Source organism: Mesocricetus auratus, unplaced genomic scaffold (genome assembly GCF_017639785.1).
Source record: "Mesocricetus auratus isolate SY011 unplaced genomic scaffold, BCM_Maur_2.0 Super-Scaffold_100010, whole genome shotgun sequence".
Classification (NCBI taxonomy): Eukaryota; Metazoa; Chordata; class Mammalia; order Rodentia; family Cricetidae; genus Mesocricetus; species Mesocricetus auratus.
Window position 1 is genome coordinate 39,789,990 of NW_024429194.1, and position 13,825 is coordinate 39,803,814.

Genomic DNA, 13,825 nt, shown 5'->3' on the forward strand with positions numbered 1-13,825 from the left:
TTGGGTTCAGGTTATATCAAAAAAATCTGTCCCCAAACACAAGGTGGACAGCAACTGAAGATTTCTGACTTTCACCTCTGACTTTCATGCACATGTTAGTGGCCTGGCACCTGCACAAAGATGCACATGTAAGCATGCGTGTACACACACACACACACGCATACACACACACAGGAGCTCATACATACATACCACAGACACATGAATACATACAAACACACAATAATTCACTATCACTTTTATGCAGTTTTCCATTCTGTCTACAGACCTGTGAATGGCACACAAAATAATTCATACTCATTGCTAGGGATTCCTTATAATTATTGTAATATAATATTTTCTTTGATTTCTTACTCACAAACTTTGTAGATGTTAATAGTCTCCTAATAAGGGAGAATTTCCCTTGTGGCTAAGAGGGTAGCTTAAAATCAACTTTAAATTCTCACAATGAATCATTAAGTATGTCTTTATAAAATAAGTTAAATAGACCTCATTAAGTAAATGAATAAATCAGGTGATGATGAAGAATAGACTCTACAAGATCTCATTCTTCTGCTGCACAACTAACAATATTATCATGTCACAGCTCATGGGTCACCAGAGATTAGACTGGGACAAGGGTCAACCTTGATTACTACCTGCAGACATCTGGGCATGCTTTTATTAACTAATTCAGAATGTCAATTTCAGCAAAGTCTATGAAGCAATAGGCCATGTTTTTCAGGTGAAATGTAGCAATTATTTCCTTAGGATTAAACTGGTATGTTACCTATAGGTGTAAATTACCGCATGACACAGCCAGTTTGCTCATTTACTGTATTTACAGTATTCCCTCTATCATCAGGTCATATTGGAAGGCTGATCGTATCATTGGGAAATCCTAGACAACATTTCATAATTCTATCTTGAGACACAAAATTGTTTGCATTTTTAGGTCACCTTATAGAGCTTTCTTAAACACATTAGTACTCAAGTTGTTAGTAAGATAAATGGAAAATACCTAAATCTGTGTTCAAATCAAATCAAATCAAAATACAGGCTTTCATGATTTCTTCCTCTGTTGGCAACAATTTGAGGTTTAATTCATATATGATCCATAAAAGAGAATTTCGGGTTAAGGCTCACCTCTATGTGTGCCTTCCCAGCCTAATAAGTTATTTACCCCTTAGCAAACTTTTTCTTAGGACAGAAATTTCAAGTATTGGCTTATGGAATCTCTTTAAAATTTGGAACTCATAGTTTCCCTTTGGACTAATAAATTCCTGGCACATTATTATTATATAAACAAATAAATCCCTCACATAATTGTTTTAGAATGTGGGTGCTCGGGGAGGGAAGGGCTGCTTCTTAATATTACATTTTCCTAACTAATTCTAGAAGGCTGCCAGAGAGAGAGAGTACTCAGATGAGTCCATCTAATCTCAATGGGAAGATAATCAGCATTGTGGACCTGTGCTTCTTTCCCAGACCCTGATTGTCCATACACTGTAGTGTGATCAGTGAGTGTGCTATTGCTGGCAGATCTGCGAGCATTAATTGTTTTACTTTAAAAATGACTTACAAATGGTATTTTAAATGACAGCAAGCCACGCAACCAGAGTATTCCTTTATAAGCCCACTTTTGCCTTTCATAGTTACGTGGTGAACCTTGGAGAAAGAGGAAAGGTCTGGAAGCATTCCAGCAATCTCCTGGAGGTTCTCCTTAAAATGCTATCAGTATCCCCACTCGGGAACTCATTCCATTAAAAAAATCATTGTAGTAGCTGACAAATTCTTCTGATAAATTCACTTATTTTCTTTTCAGTGTAAACCTCAAAGACTATAACCAAAAACATTCATATTTCCATTGAATTTTAATGGTGTATTTGCAGGTTTCTTTTTAGATTTATTTTGTTATAGATTATGTATTTGGGTGTTTTGCCTGTATGTATGTCTTCATACCACATGCATGCAATATCCTCAGAGGCCGTTGGAGTGCCTGAAACTGGAATTGCAGATGGTTATAAACCACCGTGTGAATGCTGGGAACTGAACCAGGGCACTCTGGGAGAGCAGTTAGTGTTCCTGGTCATTGAGTCATCTCTCCAGCTACTGGACATGATATGTCTTATGGACATGATTTGTAGAAAATTTGTTATTAAAAGTATAAAAGATTCAAGGATCATAGAGGTATGAGCTATTAAGTGTTAACTGAAAATTTGATGAGAGAAGGAAACAACACTCTGGTGATGTTCCCTCTTGGTTGAAACTTTGGTCTTTAGAATGAGCAAGAGATGATTCTATATCCAGTCTAGGACTTTTTTCATAAATTTTATTATGTGCTTGCTTATAGACTTTTGTTTAATTTCCCAATTAGTGATACAGACCTTAACAGTGAAAATAAGAAACTTTGTGAATGGATGCTGGAATTAAGGTTCTACAAAAGAATAATTAATATGTCTGTCAATCAAATCTTGTAAATTACTTAGAGATGTTTCCCATTTTAACTAGATAGAATTGTGTCTCTCAATTTTAGGCATCACAATAGAAGAACCTATTTAACCTCTCAAGATTTCGAGAGCATTGCCAGTTATTTTTAACATATAGGAATTCATGATTCACAGATTATTTAAATGTTAAGTATCTTGCTCAAATGAGATTATGGACCAATATGAAAAATGGACATTGAGTAACCAAATCAAAATTTTCATTGCCATAATGACTCCTATGCTAGAATTAAAATTCCAGTTCGTGGAGACTGGGTGTACAAAGTAAAGACAATAGGAAAGAAAGGATTGAAGAGATGAAAGACAGAGGGATAGAAGTAAGGAAGAAGGGGAACAGGAAGAGAGGGGAGGGACACATGAAATATAGGGAGGAAATCTTTAAAAGTGCTACCTAAATTCAACCTTAATTATCTTACACTATAGAAAGATTTTTTTCTTTTGTCATTGAAATTATTTTTGTTCAGAAAAGAAAAAATAGTAGATATTTGGTCTGTAAATTGTCACATTCAAATAAAGTAAATTTATTCTACGGCAACACTTTGGTCATAATATTGGTTATCAATGTATTTAGAATAGTCATTCAATTTTGTTTTTATTAAGATACTGATAAAATAAATCTTGCTGGAGGTGGTTTTCTATCAACAGTTTCCCTCTCCATCAAACATTTAGTGATTAAAATTTGCATATTGTATTCTCATGGAATGTATTCTTGAATGAATCCTCACCTCTAGTTTCCAGTTACTACACTTCATATAAAAGATTTTACCCTTTAATCACATTTACTGGCATGCCAATACTGCAAAAGGTAGTTAAATCTCCTCCCAAGTATTTTAGAAGACCCATTGAAAGAACTCAAAGAGCATACTCAATATAGAATGGAAATCTAATGAAACATATTTATGAAGGTAGAAATTAATGAAGATAAAGCAATTATAAGTTAATGTACCTGTGAGGCTGAGATATTAATTTCAGGCATTGATTATTTTGTGTGTCTCCATCATTACAATGGTGAATAACATTTATCATCTTAAGTCATTAAGTAATTAATGTCTATTAACCAACAAATATAATAAAATAAACATATTCTATGCTGGTCTTCATTCCAACCTGTATTTGCTTTGACATGTGCAAGGGAATGTTTTGTCCTTAGAAAGGAGCCCATTAAACAATGGAAAAAATGATCTCGTTCAGATCACTGTTCAGAAATCATATTTAAGTTCCTTGTGGTTTCCTCTTCTGCAGACAAGCAGTGATAGGGTATGGTGCATGCTTCCTAAATTTTCATTGGTAATTAAAGAATGTGAAACTCTTGATAAGGAAAAGTGTTATTTTTCATGTTGAATGCTACATAAAAATCAATGTAGTCTTTTTAAATGGAAAGTTACCTCCTTCCTCCTCATTATTATTTTTGCAATGGGAAAATAACCTTCATTCTGCTTGGGGAAAACCAACAGGGTTTCAAGTACAGCTGCTACTAATAGGAAAAGAGTAGCATACATATGCAGTTAGAGGCAAATCAACAAAATACCTTGATTCTAGCAGACTACCCATCATCATTTAAAAGTTCACCTTCAAAGTTGCATACTGCACTACATTAACTTTAGTTGTCATGGTGTCACTATGTAATCAGGTGCCAATTGTTAAAGTTTGGAAATGTTCCTTTATGGTTTCAATCTACATTAACTGAAGCATATCCTTCCTCAGCCCATGTATTTGTGACCCAGCTCCTTGTTACACTAATGGATACTCCCATCTTTCTTTGGACATTACATATATGGACTGTAGATCTCAGGTGTCTTGGTTATACTGGAGTTCGTTGATAGCATTATTCATGACCTGAGTCCAGAAACCATGCTGTTGCAAAGAGGCTGGTCAGTTTTGATATAATAGAAAACTTTACACTGTCTAAAGTAAGAAATGAGTCTGTCCTTCAGACCCATCACATACTTGGGCATCTTAGTTCCTACTTATTTGCTAACAGTTACACTGTGCTTAGTGTCCACTTGTCCCCTGGAGAGCATCTGGGAAAACAACTGTTGTCTGAGCAACACTGTTGAGACATCTCCTATAGTGGGGACCTCAATGGCATCCTTGATGCACAATCTTATAGGAAGATAAATGATTTCAATGATTGCACTGCATGCCTTTGTGGATTTGTTTACTCGTGTGATGCATGAGTGACACAAATTCCAAATTCTACACCCTGTTCACCTCTGCTTTGGGTAAAAATGGACCACTCTGCTTTTTTTTTTCTAGCCCACAACTTTTGAAGCACTTGCTCTTTGTTTCTGTTTCTGATGAGTCATTGCCCCATGATGAGGGAAGTCCTGTGTATATGTCAACAAAGCACTGTTGGCCAATAGGGAAGCAAGACAAGTGGGACTAGGAGTTGAGGAGACCTCTGGGTAGGAGAAACATGGGGAGTCAAGATGTAACGCCATGGGGTAGGAAGCCTGGAAACTTCTCCAGTAAGAGAAATACTTAGATTAACAATTATGGGGTAATTACTTAAGTCAGAGCTAGCCAGTAAGAAACAGGCAAGTCCAACAGCTTCATAATTAATACAGCATCTTGTGTGTTATTTGGGGACGACACCGTGGCAGAGCCCAGGCGACTGGCGGGTGAAAAACCAATCTCTGGCAAGGAAAAGCCTTCTCTTTACAGCCCCATCTTGAAACTTTTGTTCTCCTGCTGGGATCCCTCATTTCATCATTGAATCTGTTCCTGAAGTTTATGCTCAGTGGTCCCCTGTTGCTCCTCATTCAGCTGGGCCTGTTCCTTTCCCATCTTCTCAGGGACAATTTCACAGGCTTCTGGTAACTCTTATCTTTCTCTTTCAGCATCAGCCCTTGCTTCATTTGCATTCCCTCCAACATTTTTTCTGTAGCCTGTTCAGCTTTCAGGTTACAGATGTTGCTCTTCAATCTCTTGTTTCTTTCCTGGTTTGTCTGCACAATTGCACCAGTCATATCCTCCTTATCGATGCCAAAAATTTCTGCAGAGTTCCTCAGCCTGAGCCCTGTTCATGGGTTAGTCTTAGTAATTTTTTGTCAGCTCCTGCATCTCCTGCATAAAAAGGACTGTACCTCCCATTCCTGCCCCTGGTTTAGAATAAATCCCCATCTTCACATCTTCTAGAGGATTGACAATACCTGAAGGAGAGCCAAGCAACGTCTGAGGATGCCTGTAGATTGGTTTTGATAGAAATCCTCTTCCTTTGTTTCTAAATTGGCCTGTAATTCCATTTGGAACACTTGATCAATACCTTTGAAGGAATTTTCAATGAAGATCTTGAAGGTTTGTTTGCCACTGGTACAGGTCCAGCAGTTCCTGGAGGGTTTCCCTGCACAGAGGCAGATATTTTTTAAGAGTTTGGGTTTGGATAAAAATTAATCAGATTGTTTTTTATATTTCCCTGAATTGAAACTGAATATAAGACATCTAAATGTACTGGAAATTTTAGATATTTGGCCATATTGTGGAAGATCTTGTGACTTTGGAATTTTTAAACATTATTCATTATAGATAATTAAACAATTTAAAACAAATGATTGTCTCATGGAATAATCATTCTACGAAGTTTACAAATTTTAGCATGTCAAAGAGATTAAGGATCTTGGTGTGACTATTCAATAATATTTAGATAAATTCTGAGTTAGTAATGTTATGATTTTAATATTTTCTACAATAATTCCCCCACTTTTCAGGGAAGGCCAGAGTAAATAAAGAGAAATTAAAACATATTGTATATTACCATGAATCTAGGCAGTTATAAACAAAAATTAACCTTCGGAAATATGTGTCTAGAATTAAATACTCTGTTGCATATAGGACATATTTGCTCTGGGCTTGTGCTGCTGATTTTGAGCTGAACAATGTTTGTTACCTAGAAACAAAGTAATAGGATGCTCTTTGATGACAATTATTTGAAATGAAGTATTTTGCTTATTTAACACATGTCTGCAATTTTAATTACTTCCAGGCCATTGAGAGAGCTTTATGGTAAACATATATTTGGATACATTCTTTATAAAACTATGCATCCATAAATTTTACATTACATAGTATTAATTGCTAATATGTATATATAATTGTAGTAGGGTTTAGTGAATTGTTAGAAAGAATACTATAAGTGTATGAGAATGAAGTGTTAGAGGTTAAACCAATTTAGCAGTGTATATTTATGGGCTATATTATGTATACTTATGTAGTATATAAATTAAAACTGTATGATTATCAATTACAATTCTAAAAATTGGAATTAGCCACAAACTAAGAAATGTAACAAATGAATGGAAGATATGTCAGATGATGTTAGATGACACAACAAAATATATAATGAAGGAGAAAATGTTAAACAACATAAGAAGAAAGCAAAAAAAGACAAAGAGAGGGACGGGGAAGGGGAGAACGAAGAGGAAAATCTTTATGAATTAGTTATTTATGACAAAAAGCTACTATGTGAGGGCATGGTGGCACATGTCTTTAATCCCAGAACTCTGGAGGCAGAAAAAGGCAGAGTGTTGAGAGTTCGAGGCCAGCCTTGACTAAAAAGTAAGTTTCTGAACACCTATGTCTATTTTGCAGAGAAACCCTGTCTTGAAAACAAAACAAAACAAAACAGAAAACACAGCACAGCAAATGGTATATGATTTTCAAAATAAAGTCACCACAGATCATGAGCCTAGCTCTGGTTTAGTTTTAGTATAGAAGGAGTAATGAGATTTTGTTCAATATGACAGGCTTCATATTTCAATGTTCTATATCATCTAGTGAGGATCATCATCATAGGAAACAGACCCAAGTAAAGCTATTGCAACAGAAAATAACCAGTCACAGAATTTAAGAATTTTATTAATTTATTAAGTGCTAATGGCAATTCTTGTTTTTTAATAATTGCCTGTTTACTCTTTTTTCCAAGAGATATTTTGGTAGCCTCCTACATCATTTTATTTTTCCAAGAAGTGTGTTAGAGTCTAAAAGATAATTTAGATTAGCATTTAGATTGGCAATTTCTGACATCTAACTCAATAAAGATGTTGTGTACTGTTGTTCACCAAGTGCTAAATATTGTACTTGTTACTGAAAATAAATACTTTATTTTTAGGTTTTAGGAAAAAGTCAAGAAACTCATCATTTAGTCAGGAGGAATGAGCTAACCCAGACAAAACAACTGTTGTGTAGAATGCAATTAACATTATATAATGCATTTGTACAGCGTTACTCACACTCAATAAGCACTTTACACTTGTGTCATGGGTTTGTCTCCAATCCTGTTGGACAAGTGGTAATTCCTGTCCTATCATTAACATGATAACAGGAGATACAGTGTACTAGATTTTGGAATGAGCCTAGGCTTCAGACACTTGGACTGCTGTGTGAACTGTAGCTTCCTGTTCAGAAATAAGAGTAATGGAGAAGTTCAGTTTGGAGAGATGTCTAGTAAAGGCTCAAAATGAGGAATGCTCTGCAGAGAAGGCAGGAACACTTTTAAGACAGATGAATGCCTCATGGCAATGCAATGAAAATCAATCCACAGAGAGCAGTGTGAAGGAGTGAGTGCATGTTTTGCCACATGTGAGAAAGATGAGCAGTGGTGAGTGGCTCCAGAGAATGTAGAAACTTTCATACGTTCATGGAAATTTCTTACTTTTTGCTAAGTATTATTATAATGCATTCATACATTGATGGCAAATATTTTATACTGTGTATCAACACTGAATCAAGGGATTGCTTTTCTCTCTTTTTTATTAAAATTAGAAATAATCTTTTTTTACATATCAATTCTAATTCCCTCTCCCTCACATCCTCCACTGCCCCCCCTCTGATCCCACATCCCATCTTCTTTCTGCTCCCCAGGGATGGTGAGGCCTTCCATGTGGGATACTCAAAATCTGTCACATCTATTGGAGCAGGGCCTAGGCCCTCCCCCATGTGTCTCGACTGAGAGAGTATCTCTCTGTGTGGAATGAGATCCCAAAGTCCAATCATACACTAGAGATAAATACTGTTCCACTACTAGATGCCCCATAGACTTCCCAGGACTTCCAACATTCAGGGGGCCTGTGTCATGATTTCCCAGCTATGAGTCTTGGATCTATGAACTCCCCCTTGTTCAGGTCACCTTTTTCTGTGGGTTTCCCCAGCCTGGTCTTGACCCCTTTGCTTATCACTCTTCCCTCTCTGCAACTAGTTTCCAGGAGTTTGGCTTAGTGCTAAGCTCTGGATGCCTGCTTCATCATTTTTCAGCTACTGGATGAAGGCTCTGGAGTGGTATATAAGGTAGTCATCAATCTTATTATAGAAGAAGAGCATTTAAGGTAGACTCTCCACTATTGCTTAGATTCTTAGTTGTGATCATCCTTGTAGATCTCTGAACATTTCCCTAGTGCCAGATTTATCTTTAAACATATAATGGCTCCCTCTATTAAGGTATCACTTTTCTAGTTTTCCTCCATTCTTCCACTGACTCAATTTTTCTGCTCCCTCATGTCTTTCTCTGCCCTCCTCTCTCCCCTTCTCTTTCTTCTATCACCCCAACCCCCATGCTCCAAATTTGCTCAGGAAATCTTGTCTCTTTCCTCTTCTTTGGGGGACCATATATGTCTCTCTTCAGGTTCTTGTTCCCTAGCTTCTCTGGCAGTGTGCATTGTAGGCTGGTAATCCTTTGCTCTATGTCTAATAGCTCCTTTTTTAAAAAACCATCTATTCAGAGCAACATTGAGGATTAAATGGAAAGAAAGATAAGAAGCCTTCTAGAATGATATGTAAAACTTTGTAGATATGCATAAACCAGCATTGAGACAGGAAAGTAATAAAAAATGTGAAATATTGTTAACATTGCTTGTTGATTTTTCCCGGTATAAGAAGTGATAGGGAAAAGAGAAATGGAAGCCCCATCTTCAGTTTCTAGGTGAGCTATTGGTCACCTAGCAACATTTCATTGATTGTAATGAAATGAATGTAGTCTGTGGTGGAAGTGGTGTCATAACAGCTTAGTTCAAGAATTGATAACAAACGAAGCAGGCAGAATTGTAAATAAAGAAGCCATAGAGCCACATGTTTCATATATTTTGTAGTGTTCATACTGAGAAAGTACTTGGGGAGTATGTCTCTGTAGTAATTGAAATAAGTAGGGTTGTATCCCTTTTTAGTATAATTTTAATATCTCACCTATGCATTGCTGTTATTAAATTATACTATGATTTCATGCTGTGCATTGAATTGGTAAGTTACAAAGGACCAATGAAAGAATTTGTTATGTTTTAACCATTATTTCCTTCCTTCATTCCTTTCTTCCATCCCTGCATTTTTTCATGTAGCATATAATGTGAATCGCCTAATAATTTACCTCCCATCTGTTGAGGGCCAGAGATCTTAACTGAGTATCTGAAGGCACTTTCTCCCCCACAGACTTCTTGTACTTGAGTTTATCCACTTCCTTGCTCATTCTATTATTCCCATTCTTACTAAAAGCACACAATGATTTTTGTTGGTGTTTCTACCTGTTTGCTGAACCCAAAAATAATGTTATATATAAATAAATATGTATACATACATATAAATGAAGCTTTTGTACAGTAACTTGCTTCTAATTGCATGGTTAATACATTTAATGTTTTCCGAATAAATCAATATTAGGTAGAACAAATTGTGGTTTCAGAACACATGTTTTGTTGTTACAAACATAGATCTGTTGGTGGGTGGCTTTGATTGATGCCCTCTCTTTGTCTTCTCCAGTGACAAGAACTGTGTGTGCTGAACAATGTGATGGCAGGTGCTATGGACCCTACGTTAGTGACTGCTGCCATCGGGAATGTGCTGGAGGCTGCTCTGGACCAAAGGACACTGACTGCTTTGTATGTTCAGGATCTCTCTTTCTCCCTGCCCTCCTCTCTTTCCTTATGACCGAGTCAGAGCCACACAGACTATTTAACACTAGATTATATTAAGATTAAGTTTGATCATTGTATTATTATAAAGTCTTTCTAATGGGTTGACTATTAATTAAACAGAATTAATTTGTACCAGTTAGGTTAATTCTGCCTTTCTGATATAATTTATGTGTGACATGAGAGTGTTGAAGATCATGAATGAGAACATGCTGGGATGTTATTCAGAAACTGAGAACATCATTTCCACATACTCAGTACTTACCACTTTGTGTTGTTGTATTAATGATTCCAATGAATGAGGACAGTTGCTTCCTGAATATCAGTTTTAAGCTTATGTCAAAGAAATCTATGCATTTAATCATCTTCAAGTTTGCACTGTTAACAAACTAATGTTGTTATATATTTAAAACAAAGAAATGCATATTTCTATTTATGCGATAAACTGGCTAATATTTTTGAAGAGGATACTTTTATTTCAACAAAACTAACTTTCCTTTGTTAGAAAAATTTGAATTACATTTGATATTGCAGTCTTGGTATAAGTTTTTGTTATTTGAAATATATACACATATATAAAAACTTCATAAGTGATAATTTACTCAAGTTCATAAACCAGAATACTAATCTTAGTCTAAAATAATAAACAGTACACTGTTTTATTTTTAAAAGAACACAACAAATTATTTTCCATTTCTCAAAAAATCAACAAAAAATGTTAGAAATGTATTTTGTTCCACCAAACTCATATTAAAATTGAAATTTTTTAGAAATGAGATTTCATCCAATAAGCAAAATATAAATTAGAGCACTAAGGCTGTATCTAGCTATTGGTTGGATTTTAAAAATTATAGAAAACTGAATTTGTCTGATATGATTCTATAGTGAAACAAAAGAGTCTGGTAAAACTGAATTCAAACAAAGAATAGAAGAGTTCCTACATGTTAAACATCTAAGGACGAGCCTTGGCACCCGAATGGAAAGCCCTTTCTTGTCTGTCACCAGCATGGATATGAGAGCACCAAGCTTGATTTTGAAGATACTGCACACTGCAGGTGTTGCAGTAATGATTCCAAGCCAGCACAGTGGGAAACATTAGGAACACCTCTCCCTGTAGGATGTGGCACTGTGCCCTTTCCCTTGTATTATTGTGATAAGCAGTACCAGATGCTCTTGAGAGCTCTCATTTCATTACTATATTGGAATGGTCCAGTGATTTCACTTTGGCGTTTAATTCAGAATGTTCATGAATGCCAGACTGAGGCTTTGGTATAAGTTGCACCGTGATTGTGTGCTAACTGGAAGGTAAATTTGCTCTATTCCTCTGCCTTAAATCCCCTTGTTCCAAAGCAGTATATGTACATTGCATATCAGTGCAGCAAGTGTGTTAGTAATTCAATTACAAGAACACATGATGTTTCTTGGTCATAAATTAAAACTTACTGAGTTTTCTAGATTGCTTTTTAATAGAGTCTTCCTATAAAGCGTCATCTTAGTGACTAATGTATCATCAGTGAGTCTCTTGCTGATTATGTACCTTGTAGACCATCATCAGAGAGTTGTCATGTTGTGATAAAATGTTTGCTAAAACAATAATTGATGAAGAAAATGTTGTGAGGAAGCAGAATAAATTAATTCTTATTAATAACCATATGACAATTTATAATGAAATGTAAAACAGAGCTTTGGTTCATGTTAGCTCTTTTACAAGGCCTCAATTATTCACAGGAAAGCTTCATTTCTTGATTAAAAGAGTTAGATTGTTCACCCATTTCTTAATCGCATGTTTATATGAGTTTTCTTGTGATATCAGAAATGCAACTCTCAGGTAGGAAATTCTTTTTCAGTTTTTCCCAAGGGAATTTGAAAGGAGTAATAAAAATACATCTGAAGACAAATTTATGTTAGCAAAATCAAATGCCTTTTCAACATAATGGCTACTGTAAATGATGTACTATTATGAAAATTACATCATTTTATTTAAGCCCAGACTAATAATATCTCCCAGCTCTTCATATTTTACCCTTAAAACCATTATACTTATTCAGTCTTTTTCCCCAGCTTCTCCTTAAATCCAGGTAAATAAATGACCATCATTATGTTTCCTACTGTAGAATGATACTTGCGCTTAACTTGACACACACAAGGCAGGAACTCTCCAGTCACCCTCCCCAAACAAATTCTTATCTACTGAACTGGACACATAAACTGAATAATATAAAGATTAAATATAAGGATGTTTAATCAGTGTGAACTCAAATTCGTCCAGATTCAACATTATAAACCAATTCTCAGTTTAAAATCATATGATATATAATACTCTATGTGAAGATTAGTAATTAGAGATGGTACTATTTACTGACAAAAAAGAGGGTGAGAAGTTAATGAAAACTTAACATCACAATGACTCTAAAATGATAAGTTTGGGTAGGATTCATAAAATAGGAATATAATAAAAAGTATGGCAACTTTGACTAAGCCATGATAACAGTGTTGTATTGACAAGTATATAAGAAAGTTACTTATGAATGTATTTGCTGTGTTGCAGGCATGCATGAATTTCAATGACAGTGGAGCTTGTGTTACTCAGTGTCCCCAGACATTCGTCTACAATCCAACCACCTTTCAACTAGAGCACAACTTTAATGCAAAGTACACATACGGAGCATTCTGTGTGAAAAAGTGCCCACGTAAGTAACACACAAAGGCACATCAAATAATTAAAGCACTACTTGAAAAATGAGAGGTTTCATGTATGATCGTTTTCATTTGAAATTGAATAGTGAAAATGGCAAGTTATTTTACATTGGCTATGAGTTCTACCATTTATATTTCATAAAAAGAGGAAAGTAAGGATCAACACATTTAAGTGATTATATGAGTTTGTGCCAGACTTGAGGTTAGAGTGGTGGCTTACTGATTCCTAAACCCTTGGCTTTTTCTCTATACCTTGGTTTTCAACACGTGATGCTGTTTCTTGAAAGAGATCATTGTTGAAAGCAATCAGTATGAAAAACAAGGTCAGATAGTGATAGAGTTGGGTTTATTCCTATATTTATTGCTGATTGTTTACTTATACTATAATATATGCCAGAATAATTGGATATGAAGATCGTTAAGTGATATTTAGCAAACTGATAACAAGTGCTAATGATTCAAGAAAGCCATCACTACTTTGATCAATATTGAATATCATATGTGATCATATATATGATCATATATATGTGCATATATATATACTTATATCCATATGTGTATATATGTATATTTGTTGCTTTTAGTGACAAATGGGACTTTTACCTATTGGAAAGTCTAATTAAGTAACTCAAAAAACTTTAAAATTAATAACTACATTTACTTATATACTCATATGAGTGGAGGATTTAGAATCTGTAGAATATAAATATGACAGCTAGAATATTCTACTTTTGTCCAGTTGAAGGCCCT

At 35.3% G+C, this 13,825-nt stretch overlaps 1 protein-coding gene across 4 annotated transcripts in view; it reads left to right on the plus strand.

The window, feature by feature from the left end:
- Nucleotides 1-13,825, plus strand: part of Erbb4 (erb-b2 receptor tyrosine kinase 4) — a 1,016,453-nt gene that overhangs the window by 702,170 nt on the left and 300,458 nt on the right. For all 4 annotated transcript variants that reach the window (XM_005070538.4, XM_005070537.4, XM_005070539.4 and 1 more), the window contains exons 6-7: nt 10,227-10,345; nt 12,927-13,068. In XM_005070538.4, coding sequence (XP_005070595.1) covers nt 10,227-10,345; nt 12,927-13,068 — 261 coding nt within the window. The remainder of the gene's footprint in view (nt 1-10,226; nt 10,346-12,926; nt 13,069-13,825) is intronic.